Source organism: Gymnodraco acuticeps, unplaced genomic scaffold, assembly GCF_902827175.1.
Source record: "Gymnodraco acuticeps unplaced genomic scaffold, fGymAcu1.1, whole genome shotgun sequence".
In the NCBI taxonomy this organism is placed as follows: Eukaryota; Metazoa; Chordata; class Actinopteri; order Perciformes; family Bathydraconidae; genus Gymnodraco; species Gymnodraco acuticeps.
This window is the reverse complement of record NW_022990226.1, coordinates 194,396-209,441: the sequence shown is the minus strand read 5'-3', so window position 1 is coordinate 209,441 and position 15,046 is coordinate 194,396. Positions and strand designations below refer to the sequence as shown.

Sequence of the window (15,046 nt, the reverse complement as noted above, 5' to 3'; positions counted from 1 at the left end):
CAAGTTTGAATACTCTTATCGTTTTTTTGTGTGTGTGTTGATGTGTGTGTGTTTGTGTGTGTGTGTGTGTGTGTGTGTGTGTGTGTGTGTGTGTGTGTGTGTGTGTGTGGTGCTGTGTGTGTTCTGAAATGCACTTCAAATGATCACTTTTCTCTTGATTTCCCCTTTGATATTTTGTTAGGTAGTGGTTACTTGCAAACTAATTGATTGATTGTTTTATGGGTATTCTGTGTTGAGATGGTTGCAAATATTTTTTAATACATATCCAATATCTTTCTAATACATTTCTCTTGTGTTGTTCTTTCACATAACTAAGACTATAGAAGTGTAAAAAATAGGCTACGTCAGATTATTCCAAGGGACATACAAGTCAAATCAAGTAAATTTGTATTTATATAGCCCAAAATCACAAATCAGAATGAGGGGGTCCTTGGTGTATTCTCTATCTTGTAAGGGGTCCTTGGCTGAAAAACAATTGAGAACCTCTGCTCTAAAGTATCACGGTCTCTTCTCCTAAATCCTTTTGAATTCTCCTATCCACTATCCCTTAACCCCGTGACGTTTCACTCAGAGGTCAAGGAATAGGAGATAGGGTTAGAATTTAGGAGCTGATTTTTAAACTATCCAACCGCAACCACGGCCATGGACTCAAATTGAAAGCCATTGGCGCCATCATGTGGTTACATCATGCATCAACACAACAATGCATTAACCAGCTTTGAAAACTAGATAAAACAAATAAAATAAAAGAACTGTGTTATTGTCAATAATGCAATTCCCAACAGCATTTCCTTTGTACTGATATTTAATATTTAGACATGGGGCAACAGCCATTTTTACAGCACAATTTGCATAATTTATCAATACCTCCTGTATACAATCACAAAACCATGACAGTAGATTTTTTTTCTGTTTACTTACAAGTGAAAAACCAGATGGGTTTTACAAGCATAATCTTTGTACAGTCAGCATACATCATCGATAATCTTAATAGGTTTTTCTTCATAATTTCCTTCTCTACGACAGTTTTGTTCTATATCTTTCGCTACCTCATTCTTTTTTTTCTCTTTAATAATATCTGGACACAAAAATAGTATGAACCACCAACGAAACATGCAACATCCAGTGTGAGCACATTTAAATTCTCCTGCAACTGCTCGAGTTAAGATAGACTTCTGTGTAGTTAGACTCTGGTAAACCTTAAGTGTTTGGTGTTAAGGGTCGGGTAAATCTGTCCCTATAAACAGACATAACGTTGTTTCTCAGTCTATCCGCTGTACATTGATCAAGAGAAAAAAACAACTTCCTTTTACATCTATGATTACACACCTTTTTTCAGTCTGCTAAAAGACCTATTGCTCCCCAAACCCCAGTATAAAAAAGCTTTGTATTTACAAGGTTGGAAATAGAGACAGCATGTGTGTGTGCGTGTGTGTTTGTGTGTGTGTTCATCTTTTTAGAGAGATTTTAAAGTTGATATTTTTAGACAGACAACACTTAAAAGAATATATATGCAATTTGGCCTATGACATGCATGGACTGGTCTGGAGATGCTTTACACAAACACACAGGTATGAAAATAAGAAAACCACACACTGACCTTAAAACATTTCAGTTATTCAAGTGCTTACAATTAACTATTCAAAGGGGGAGAACATGAAATGTTTAAATGGGTATGTTATCTTTTCTTATCTTGATTCCCGGCTGTGAAATTCAGGATGTGTGCATGTTAATGTCCGTATGTGTGTTGGTGCACAAGGACAACAAAGTTAGTTCTCTGAGTTCCAGGCCCTCTGAACCTTGTAAACAACGATACGGTGTGTATAAAAACAAATTTCCCAACTTGTCTTTTATGTACACCTGATATGAACTGTAAACAAATATAATACAACATATAAAATAGTCTCACAGTCAATAAATAAAAGATTTGTATAGAAATTATATTAAAGGATTAAGCGTTTCATGGAGGGCATGAAAACACAGTGCGAAAGAAAAATCAAGATAAATGCTTCCTCTTTTTTCAACTATCTGCTGAGTCATGATGCAGTTACCACCTTTATTCAGAAGATGTTGCATATGACTCAGATATCAACTTTTACTGCTAATTTGGACTGAAAATGCTAAATGAAGCCTACCTCTTTCCCCCCTAAATAGCACATGGTAGGACATTTACTAAGACATTATGGACTTTTAAAGACACAACATTGACAATTTGTGGAAGTGGCAATAACAAGATAACACGTATATGACAAAAACTGGGACAAAACATCAACATGCTACAACGATAGCATTGACGTATCTTAGAATGGTAATAGTGCTTTTTCGTGGATGGTTCCCGGCACATTTGTCTTTTGTTCGCTACAGTATCTCCAGATATTTTCATCGCTTTACTTTACCTCTCTACTTCCCGCCCTTGTAAGGTAAATCATCTCAAATTTTTAGCAGGACGATGACATTGGTTTTACATTCTAAGCAGAAAAAAGTGCAAAATACCACAAAAGCGTGCGTTGTTAGGTTGACTGCTCCTATGAATGAAAGCAGGGTGAATATAAGACTCGTAATGTGCCTGGATCTCACAAAGAAAAAGAATAAAATCTCAAATGGTAAACATCTCACATTCTAAGGGGCATCATGGGTAAATAAAAGCTCTATGTCACAATCATCAAGACTCGATTGTCTCTGATAAAGATATCTATATATCTATCTATATATGTTATAATTCATTTCCAGCTATGACACTTCACTATGTACAGAGTGAACCTTAGAGGTGATTGTTTTTTGTGCAGAACATGTGGCAATGCATACCAGATAGATAGACTCATGCGCACAATATATAGTATCCAATTATATATCCATATTAATCATTATCAAACAATATACATCATTTGATACAACTGTGTTTACACTTAGGGAGAGAAAAGATGGGGTGCAAAGTGAACAAGGAGATAATAAATTCATGCATTCTGAGATTTATTTTTTCTCTTGGACTGGAATGCTAGGTAGTGTGTTATAAAATATATGATGCTTCCTTCCCAGGATAGATTATCTTTTAAATAATTGAGAAGAAGACAAATGATAGAACTCTACCCTAATATCCTAATACAAAATAAATACGAGGTCTCCGCAGCGGAGTCTTCACTATTTCATTCCCAAAATGCTTTGTAAATCAATCAAACTCTCATAATAAAGCAATGAAGGAATGGATAAAACATCTACATAAATAAATAAGAAGTGTGTCCATTCCCTGTAGAATTAAAATGTCTCTTCTGCGTGAATGAGTGTGCAAACTTGTCGTGAATAATTGTGTGTGTGTGTGTGTGTGTGTAGTGAATTAAAGAGTGTAATACCTGGTTGATTCCGTGCTTGACCTCTGACCTCAGCACTTGTGTTCTCCTCAGCCCTGGCTTCACTACTGTACACTGTACTTCCTGTAAACTTAGCTTAGTTTCCTGTAAACGCATCACTACTCCCCCCAACCCTCCTGCAGGACAGAAACGATCATCAGAGGGGCCCTTACGAACAAAAGCATCTTCCAAATCTCAGAGCCCTGAACAAAATATTCCCAAGCCCAAACCACCCTTTACCCATCCAGTCGGAGTGGATCAGTGTGACAGATGTTGAACCTAAGCGTCCCCAAATGAGAGTTTTTTAGGTGGAGTTTCTGTCTATGAGTGGATTTGGGCAGTGCTGGCGAGGAGCTTGTGCCAGCTCACCACTCGCTTGCGTAGGTCCGCTTTGTCCAGCCACACGTAGGCCTCCCCAATCAGGGTCTTCTTCATAAACTTGCCCCCATTGGACACCAGGAACAGCTGGTGTTGAAAGAACAAACAAACAATATGTCAAATGATTGAGTACGTGAAGGAACCAGGTCTAACAAGAGATTGGTGAATGTTTAAAGGAATATACATTTTCTGCTAGATATTTCCAGCCTTATGCTAAGCTAAGCTAGTAGTCTCCTGGTTCTAGGTATCTACGGAAGCCCAGAGGGGCAAAAGCGGGTCAGACCAATTTAACTGAGGGATAGCTATTGAATGAGAGGGGCATGTTAAATGCTGGACAAAGGAGACAAAGACAGAGTTCAAGATTTCAACTTTTTCAGTTCAGTATGAAGTCATAGCGCACAAAAAAACATAAAATACCATCACTGGTTTTTGTTTTAATAACAGCATTTGTGTTAATGTCTGAGTTACAACTTGAGTTACTTACTTTACCATTAACATAAATACATTTGGGGATAATAAATACATTATTCATGCAGACAAACATTGTTTTTATTTAATTTCTTAATATTTGTTGGTATTTTCTTTAGTAACAGAATTTGTTTCAGTAACTTACTTTCTATTTATTTAATTACATTACTGAAAAAAAAACCATTCCTGTTATCTTAGACCCAGGTTACAGCGCAGTATTGGCTGCAACACTATCACACATTGTATTATCATAGATGTAGTCTTTTAGAGGGGGTCCAAGCACAATGTTACAGGAGCAGAAAAAAAAACAATTGTTGGGGACAAGAAACGTAAAAAAATAAACAAATGTGCAAAGATCATTTTTCTTAGTTACCTTTATCAATCTCTGAGAACAGTAAAATATTTTGTCACGATGATTTTTTTTTAATCAAATAAAATCAAGTTTTATTTATATAGCACATTTATAAACAATTTAATACAATACATTGAACCATAAGTGGTGGTACATATTATCCTACCAATACACCATGTATATCTTGTAAACGGAGTAAATATAGAAATACAAATTTCACCTGGAAGAAAACATGAAATATCTTTAGTCCTACCTGGAGAATAGGGTAGTGATGCACTTTAGAAACACTTAACTCCCAGCATGAAAGCAAATAACCCTACTAAAATAATAAGCATTTCTTAAGCAGTTAATGTATACCTTATTAAAACGATGTATAATCTTCCTGCTGTGTTTGTGTGTGCTGTAATAAGGACTGGATTAGCATTACCTGTAGCGAGTGTCCGGCCGGGTTCATACAGAAGCGGAAGGTTTCGTTAAAAGATGGCTCCCGGTCATGGCGACACACTCTGGTCTTCTTCTTGATGATCCTCTTCTGGGTGGCGATGTTCACCACGTAGAGCTTCACATACAGATCTGTGGACACACAAATACACACACAACATAGTAAGTCATGTGATTTTGGCCTAGGGGAAGCCCATTGGGCTGAGAAAAAGCTTTATAGTTGTACGTTTACTTATTAAAATGATCATGTTTCTACATTTACAGCACAGGTATTTATTTCATGTCTTTCTGCCATTTTGGTTTATGCAAAAAAATAATCCCATCCATCAAATTGTGCTTTTTCTTTTGCTTCACACGTAGTTTAAAATGGGCTTTGGTCATTACTATTGGAGAATCATGGCCACTTAACACATACAGTAGAAAGTCTACACAGCAGCTTTAAAAATACTCACAGTTGCACACAGCCAACAATAAAGAATTAATGCTATGAGTCACTGCTCCACATTTTTCTATACTGTCAATGGATTTTTCATATCCAATCTGTTAACCAATGCATATTAAACAAGTAGCAGGCAGCTTGGGTATTAAGATGTAAATCTCACAAGAGGAGAGGTGGGCGGCTACGCTGAGGGAAGACAATCAGGGATTGTTGTCAACGCCAAGTCCAGTTCACATGAAATCTAAATATATTGTACTGTCTAATCTGCAGATATGACAGTAGAGCTTTGACTCAGGGTGCTGCTGATTTTCTAAACTACAGATACAGTCGTTACAGTAATAACGTTTATTTTCCATCCTGGGTGTTAACTGAAGTATCCATCTGGGCAGGAACAGGGTAAAGGAAATGCTGGCTGAAAGACACCATTATAACACCAAAGGATCTGCATCTAAAGAAACTGGCACGGATGTATGTGCTATGTCAGATGCCTGTCTTTTTCTATACAGTGTGGGCAGTGTGGGCCTCCCGGCTGTCAAATTATGAAAATAATATGTATCTCATATAATATTATTTGAATGCTGTGAAGAGTCTTTATAGAAGTATTGACAGAATAGGAAACAAGAAGACAAAAGATGGAGAAATCAGTCCTGCATGTTGAGATCTTGTGCATATCCAAGCTAAATGACAGTAAGTGTGTGTGTTGTGTTTGCTCTTACCAGGCAGGTGGTCCGGAGACTTGAATTTGTAGGTGATATTGCGACATTGAAGAATCTCGAGGACCAGCTGCTCACCATCCGTCTTTACCTCCTTCTTCAGAGCGATCTTTATCTCCCCCATCACCTGGGACTTACCTGAAAATACACACATTGAATCAGCTGGGCGCAGTGAAACACACACTCCTCTAATCCAGTGTTGAAAGAAGTACTCAGAACCTTAACTTGAGTAAAATTACAAATACTAGGGTCTTAAAATACTACATTTCAAGGCTCGATTTCAAGATGTCACTTCAGCAAAAGTTCAAAAGTGTTAGCATCAAAATGTACTTAAAGTACACAAAGTAAAAGTACTCATTATACAGAATGGCCCATTTCAAAATATTATAAAGTACAGTAGTATTATGAGCTCAATGTACTTCACGTTTCGGAAGTAAAAGTACTGCAGAAGGGGTCTTTTTAAAGTATTATATTATGTTTTATAATCCTGGAAAGAGCAGTTGCCGCACAACTGCAACACCACATGTCACTGCATGAGCTCTACGAACCCCTCCAGTCTGGCTTCAGACCATATCACAGTACTGAGACTGCCCTCGTCAAAATCACAAACGACCTCCTCATCGCATCTGATTCTGGCCTCATCAGCATTCTCATCCTCCTGGACCTCTCAGCAGCCTTCGATACCATATCCCATTCCATCCTCCTCAGCCGCCTGTCTGTCTGACTACCTTGGCCTCAGTGACACAGCTCTTGCCTGGTTCGTGTCCTACCTGTCTAACAGGAAAAACTTTGTCACCATCAGTGACGGCAGCTCCCCTCCCGCCCCAGTCAACCAAGGTGTACCTCAAGGCTCTGTGCTTGGACCCCTCCTATTCAATATCTACATGCTCCCACTTGGTCAAATCATCCGCCAACATGGTCTCAGCTTTCACTCTTATGCTGATGACACACAGCTCTATCTCTCCACCAAACCGTCCACTCAGCTCCCCCCTCAATCCCTTGTCAACTGCCTACAGGACATAAAAAACTGGATGTCATCAAACCTGCTCAAAATCAACAGCAATAAAACAGAGCTCATGATTGTGGCTCCCAAGACGCAGCTCCAGAAGGTTGGAGACCTGCTTCTCTCCATTGACGGCTGCTCTATCTTCCCGTCCACTGAAGTCTGCAACCTGGGAGTCATCCTGGACACCACCCTCTCTTTCCAGGCGCATGTCAAAGCTGTCACCAAATCCGCCTTCTACCACCTAAAAAACATTGCCAGAATCCGGCCTTCTCTCTCTGACTGTGGCAGAAACCCTGGTACACGCCTTCATTACATCCCGTCTGGACTATTGCAATGGAGTCCTGTCCGGGGTTCCCAGCAAAACCCTGGATAGGCTCCAATATGTCCAGAACTCTGCCGCCAGGCTTCTCACCCACACCAAGCCATGGCACCATATCACCCCCACCCTCATCCACCTACATTGGCTGCCGGTCAAGTCCCGGTTTCAATACAAAACACTCATCCTCACGTACAAGTCCCTCCATACCCTCGCCCCCCAGTACTTATCGGACCTCCTCCATCCCTACACCCCTTCTCGGAGTCTGCGGTCCTCAGACACGGGCCTGCTCTCCATCCCCCGCTCTCGCCTCCGAACTGTTGGTGACAGGGCATTCAGTGTTGCGGCCCCCACCCTCTGGAATGCACTTCCTGCCGAGATCCGTATTGCTGCCTCCCTGGACATCTTCAAATTATCACTAAAAACACACCTGTTCACCCTGGCCTTCGGGCACTAGCCCTTTTCTGGTCCCCTGGCTTCCTTTATTTATTTATTTATTTGGTTTGCCCGTTGATTGTCTGTTTGTTTTGTTTGTCCACCATGTACAGCGACCTTGGGTCCCTTGAAAGGCGCTATATAAATATCATTTATTGTTATTATTATTATTTTCTTTTTTAAATATCCTGGTTTTATCACTAATATGTAAGAGGTTATTATAATAGTTTGTAGTTGTCAGTGTGGACCAAATGTAGATATTTAAAATACTGTGTGGATTAGTAGTACAGTTCTGCATTATACCATCATATCATGTGTTTTTATATGTACAAAGTAACTAGTAAATCTGAGCGTCAAAATAAATGTAGTGTAGTAAAACTTTCATATTTGCCTCTGAAATGTAGTGGAGTAGAGGTATAAAGTTTGATTAAATGGAAATACTCAAGTACAAATCTGTCACAAAAGTACTTAAGTGCAATACTTAAGTACATTTACTTTCCATCACTGCTCTATTCTCACACTCCCTCTGTAAAATAAGGGACCTGGTGCGTGTGACTGCCCTCTGCTGGACGCTGAGAGAACTCTCATGATGAGTCAACTCAAACGAGGCCTTCAAACATCTCATTTATTTGTTTAACAACGATGGGGAGAAGTTATGAAGAGCTGTGCCTGGCTTCTGGTTGCCTTGGAAACTGAATGGAAATGAGAACTGTGTAAGGGTATATTCTGTGTGTGTGTGTGTGTGTGTGTGTGTGTGTGTGTGTGTGTGTGTGTGTGTGTGCGTGCGTGCGTGCGTGCGTGCGTGCGTGCGTGCGTGCGTGCGTGCGTGCGTGCGTGCGTGCGTGCGTGCGTGCGTGCGTGCGTGCGTGCGTGCGTGCGTGCGTGTGTGTGTGTGTGTGTTTATTACAAGACGAGAGAGTCCCATTGACAAAAAAAAGAGTGCAGATTATAAAGAGATAAAGAAGTCATGCGGATAATCAAAATGTGTTCATCCATGTGCGTTGTAGCTTAGGTCTCACACTGGTTGGAAATGTGAACGTCAGATAACAAACCTCTTTCTAGCTTTTTAAGGTCAAATTTGCATTTTTGCATTAGTCATAATTTACTTGAACCAATATTTAAAGGCAGGAAGAAGAAAAGGAAATAGCCAGGGATAGATAATGAAAATAACCTGAACATTAATGAGTTAACAAGTCTATGGATAATGTGAAAGATGCAAATATACATTGAAATACTTGCAATCAAAAACAATCAGTAAACATTAAATAACTTGTATTAAAAACATTTAATAAAATAAATAGAGACAAAAAAGACGGAAACAACAAACCAATTGTTCGTCTATAAGTTCATTAGTTATTTAATTTCACTGCAATTACTTATTTGAATGCAAATACAGTACTAAAGTGGTAAAGAGAAAATGTTCAAACTCATACACCCATTCATTCAAAAATGAATGGGTGGGTCACTAGAGGATATCACAATTATGTTAAAGTGCATTTAATAGTGTTAGAGGAAATGTCTAACCTTCAGTGTCACCGAGTCCAAGTGAGGATTTCATCACGTCTGTGCCATTGGGGATCTTTCCACTAAAGAGAGAGGAAACAAATTCTGGAATTTACAAAGCTAAACAATGCATGTATCCAAAAAACATTAATAGCACATCCAAAAAACTGAGGCTTAAAATAATTGTTGAGGGAAAGCTATCACTAGGATTGTTACATGATTGTTATGTTGTTGTAACCAGCATGTTAATGTCATGTATAATGTGACAATAAAGATTTAAATACAAAATAAAAATAGTGTTGAGTAAGGTGACTTACAATCGTGGCACCTGGAAGATGGCACTGTCCACCTCGTTTGTCTCTCCTTCTTCGTCCAGCAGGCTGTAGGCGCTGCCGCTCAGGCCGCTATCCAGAGAGGCGGCTGTGACCGGGGCATCTCCGGATCTGTAGCTGGACCGAGCTGTGCAGAGACACGACCACACCATCACCACAAAGAGAAGGGACACAAACGGCACCTCTGTCGGATCCAATATTGTAAAAACTAGGTCCAAGAAGCATCAGTTCATGTCCGTAGCAACTAAAACCCATCATTATCAGCCTAATACTTCAAATCATCTGTAACAGGGAGCTTTGTTTACACTTACAGTAAAGAAGACTGGATTGTAATGAATAGCACATAAACAATGTTGACTAGCAAGAAGCACATGAACAAAGTGTGTAATATTTTCTCTCAGACATGGACAAGACAGTAACACATTTAAAGCTTTAACATGAAACACAGAAATACATCCAGAGAAATCACATATATATGTGTATGCACAAATAGACCACACAAGAGGCACGTAGACCCTGCTGACATGTTAGTTTTTTACATGAACTTTTAATAATAATCTCGATGTTAGCATTAGTTTAGCTTAAAAATAAATATAGATCATTAAAGTTTAAAGGATGTTTAAGATTGTACTAAATTTGTTTTTAAAACCTGTTTATTTGCAAGATGTTCGAGAAGTAAATGTTTGACCAGGCAGTGTGATAGAGTATGAATGATGTGGGATGTGGTGCAGAACAGAATCCATGGCGACACGTTTTCCTGTCAGGCCACGCAACACGTCGTCAATACCAGAGGAATGAAGCACTGGGGGGGTCGTGGGGGTGGCACATTGAATCAGACAGACATTCACTTCCTGGTTCTAGTGAACTGTGTTGGTGGCCGTGAAGAAAGCGTGTCTCGCTGCATGGATCTCTGGTGACTGTGACTCCCTGGCTCTTAAGATTAGACTCTCTTTCTGCAGGTGTGCGTTAGTAGCATCTCATGTTTCACTCTCCTCCTGCGAGGAGACTCTGGGGGGAACTCTCACCTCCGATGCTCTGCGGCCTCTCTTCCGACACGGCTTTCCCGAGGGTCAGGTGTCTGCCGTCTGCTCTGCTCCCATTGGCCGAGACGACGGCTGGCAGGGCAGGCAGCCAATCGGACTGCGCTGTCTGAATGGTGAGCACGCCCGCTACGCTGTGCCTCTGCTGCCTCAGAGAGAGGCGGCCTCGTTGGCCTGTTTGTTTTTCGGCAGGTCAGGTGTCAGGGAGGTCAACGCCAGGAAACAAAGGTCATGGGGTCGACGTTTAAGATGGAAGGAGGGAGGAGCGAGATGGAGATTCAGAGAGCGGTTTATCTTCACCATGGAAACCAGCTTGACTGTCACATCACATGCAGCCACAGTGTGCGGTGCACATTCGCCCCTCCTGCATGTCACTAGGAGGCGGGGTGTGCAGCATCTACTGAGGTGCAGTGTGAGTCCCATAGTTGTTCAAACCAGAAAGGGGGGGGGGGGGGGGGGGGGGGTTAGCGGACTGCATGCACAGCCATCTCAGTGGAGGAGCTGGTTGATGTTTGTTCAGAGCAAGAGAATAACTCAAAACCAAACAAAAGACTACCAAAAGAGGTTAATGATAGTTTGGGGAGGGGCTGGGATTGGGACTTTCTTCAGTTTTACTGCTTGGATAAATACATTCAAAATATATCCCTGCTTAGTGGTGATATAAACTCTCTTGGAAGTGGAAACTCTACTCCAATAATTGAACTTTTGCCATAAAGTCATCATTTTTTCAGTATTTTTGACAGAGCTTGAGATGTTTTTGTGCTACGACAAAATGGTCAGATTTGCCTTTAGATCATGTCCTGCTAATCTACTTTAGATTTCATTTTTGTTATGACTGTCATACTTCTGCTCATCCTATTTCAAGGTTAAAGAGTATTTCAATCACCCTTCAAAACAAAACAAAAACAAATGTTTAAACCTATTTATTTGTATATTTAAAAGAGCATTAGATAAATAAGGATTTAGCCTATAGCCCGTTTACTTTTGTAAGTAGGTAGAATTAGCTTCGATCAGCAACCATTACGCCTCTTTGGGTTCATTAAAAGGGTCAAACTTAGGAAGATCAGATGTGCTACAGTACAGGTGAGGTGCTTGCTCCACACACTTGTGAGTACACACAGCAGAGAAGCGGTGAGAGGTGGACACACTGTGAGTACGACGTGTTAAGGGTGAGGGAAACCGAAAACAGAAAAGGAAACTGAAGGAACAAAGTAAAATAACAGGAGGTGGATGAGTGCGAGGAGGCCATGCTGCGTAGGCTTTATTTGCGTCTTGGTTTACTTGGTTGGAGGCGTTGCGGCGGCGGCTGCTGTGGCTGCTGCGAGGCAGTGGCTGTTGCTATGGCAGCGCCTCCACCGCTTCCAGTGCCGCTGTCCTGATGGTGGTGCCGCGTGGCACTTTTGCCGGAGTGTGAAGCGCCGTGCGAGCGAGAGTGTTCCCTGTGTCCGTGCCTTTGGCTCTGGCCCTCGGACGGGGAAGGCTTCGATGTGCCAGGGCTACTGTGAGATTTCTCGAGAGTTGGCACCTGCGTGTCTAAAACAACCAGATTCACCAAATTACCAAAAAAAACTACCTTTTACTTTAGAGAAGATAGAGATTTACTTTTTATTCACACCTGTGGTGAATAAGTAGCTGGGAAACGTAGCCCAGCATGGTAACTGTATATTAAAGTCTATGCTCTTCAAACAGCCTCATTAAATTTGATGGTTATTTCTCTAAATTAGGGGAGCATTCAAAACCTTCCACGGCCATGCTGCCCTCTGTGTTAGGGGAGAGATAGAGGGGAGCTAAGGCTAGGCCTCTGAGCTGGGTGACATCATGGCAACCAAGAATACAGACCATGGGAAAGCAAAAAAGCATGAAGCTAAAGCTATAATGGGTGTGCATAAATGGGCATAGGAAGGTGCTAGTTGGAACAAAGGCTGCAAGAGAGAAACAGGTGGACAGAAAGTAGATACAGATATAGTGGGAGGACAGACGAGAGAAGAAGTGACAGGAAGAGAGTAGAAGTAGAGAGAGGTAGCAGTACTAGAGGAGTACAGACGGTTGTTAGGGGGTGATAAGGTCAAGCAGCTGAAGGAATTTCATCGTGTCCTACCCTTGGCCGGATCTGGAAATATCCCGTGGCTTCGGCTCTTGATGACAGATGATTTGGGAGAATCCTGATTGTCGTGTTCGGAGACGGTAGTTTTAGGGGAGGAGTGCTGGGAGGAGGATTTAGAGGAGGAGTGGCGGCTCTGTCCTGAGTGGGAGCGCCGGTGGTGGTCCCCCTCGCTCTGCTCCTTCAGGGGGTGCCACTGCGGGACATTGTCCAGCTGGACTGTGTTGGACAGGTCGATAAGAACCTGGGAACAAACTCGGCAGGTTAATGGACATGTGCCTACACCCATGGTGCAAAAATGACCTGAGTGAAAACAGGTTTACCTCTCCTAAGAAGTCATTAGAGGAGCACTTGTCGTAGTCCCACACGCTCACTTCCAGCGTCTTCTTCCTCAGCTGATACACACATATAAAAGTTAATGAAAAGTTTTCCTGGCTGACATAATTGACCTTGGAGAAAGAACATATGATCTGGGCTTAAAGTGGGACTGGACATTCAGCAGCTAAAAAAAAACAGCTAGCAGAAGTCCAGAATTGACTGTGATTGATATGGGTCCAATAAATCTAAAATGGGATCCAACATGATTTCATTAAATCCCAATGGCATATCCATCTGCTCTACTCAAACCAAAGGCCACAATGCTAGTCAGCATGCCAGCACAGATAAATGTCATTTTAGCATTTTTATGTAAAACTTGGCCTAATGTGAGGTTTCTTTTTGTGCCATCACTGAATATTGAGGTATACAAAGCATACTACACAATAGAGTGATGCAGAGATATTATATTTAGCAAATGGGAGATTTGGCATTTGATCTTTGATTCTTGCACATATTAATCTTTGTGGCGTTTCAAAAAACATTGAGTTTAAGATAAAGTCAGTACAAAAATGCTGTGTCATTTTGTGTTTCTACAACTTATTCTGCACCATGACTTCCTGAACATTGACTGGTGCAGCTATGCTTAACAGAAATATCTGTATGATGACATACTTGCTCCAGGTGGATGTTTTTATAGATGACAGTCTGGTTCCACTCTGGGTTGAGACTCTTGCCTGCGTGTTTGGACCTCCTCTTGTTTTCAGCACTGAGGGAACACATCACAACAAGACACACTCGGTCAGAAACATGCCGGAGCCCTGCAGGAGAGTGAAACCACCACAACACGCCGGGCACAATGTAGACAGAAGAAGGGAGAGAATGAAGGTGACGCACATTGTTCGGACGACAACAATGTATGAGCCTACGTGCATGAAAGGCAGGTATGATGTCAGGGCGCGCTGCAAAAAAGTCCATTTTGATGTCAATCAAGTCATTTAGTCTCATAAAATGTAGAAGTCCTAAAACAAGTGAAATTGTATGCCAGTATGGTAGAGAGAGCTTGAATCTTTTTCTTGTTTGGTGCCACTAGTAACACAATTGTATCCTCAAAAGAAACAAAAGCATAATCTGACTTTACTGACTAATTATTCACCTGTTTTGAGAAGAAACTTTTTTTTTTTTATCAGACCCACTGGAGTAAAAATAAATGACTTGTTCAATGGATGTTTTTTTGCAGTGTGTAGGGTTTAATATAAGAGTGTAGGATATTAGTACGTCTGTAAAAGTTAGTTTGGTAAAGACAAGGACAATCTAATGTATATTGGAAAATAATGGGATGAATAAGGACTGCATAGGAAAACAATGGAGTGTGTATTGAATGTGGCAGGGCATCAAGGGTACAGGACGATGTCATGGCACGGTGTAGGACATTACTGATGGTTTTATTCACAAAACAATGACAAACTAAAGGGGTCAATGTTTGGATATCAAATTACAATGGTTGGGAACAAAGACAGACCAGGAACACGCAGAAGTTAGCTTGGATCATACGTTTATTTATGTTATGTTAAAGCAATGGGAAGATGTTAATATTAAGGGATTCAACTCCTTGCTTTAAGGTGAGTGGAGTATCATGAGAATAGGGGACTGGGGAAAATGCACAATTTAAGGGAGTTAGTTGAACTGATTTGTATCCAAAAGCTTCAGATTAGTTAGAAAACAATTTGGATGTGTACCTTCACCAAACTGACCACCAAATTTCAAAACAGAACCAAAAGTATCAAAATGGTCAAGTCACATACCTGGCGTTCTGGACAACCATGACCTGACTGAGAGGGTCCAGCATGCATTAAATATAGA

The 15,046-nt window shown here is 41.0% G+C and overlaps 1 protein-coding gene across 1 annotated transcript in view; it reads right to left on the bottom strand.

Moving 5' to 3' along the window:
* Positions 1–787: 787 nt before the first annotated feature.
* Positions 788–15,046, bottom strand: part of pcloa (piccolo presynaptic cytomatrix protein a) — a 61,362-nt gene continuing 47,103 nt past the window's right edge. The window contains 10 exon segments of the mRNA XM_034218882.1: positions 788–3,809; positions 4,970–5,115; positions 6,139–6,273; positions 9,417–9,478; positions 9,713–9,854; positions 12,049–12,300; positions 12,866–13,112; positions 13,192–13,263; positions 13,859–13,952; positions 14,989–15,015. Coding sequence (XP_034074773.1) covers positions 3,666–3,809; positions 4,970–5,115; positions 6,139–6,273; positions 9,417–9,478; positions 9,713–9,854; positions 12,049–12,300; positions 12,866–13,112; positions 13,192–13,263; positions 13,859–13,952; positions 14,989–15,015 — 1,321 coding nt within the window. The 3' untranslated portion in view covers positions 788–3,665.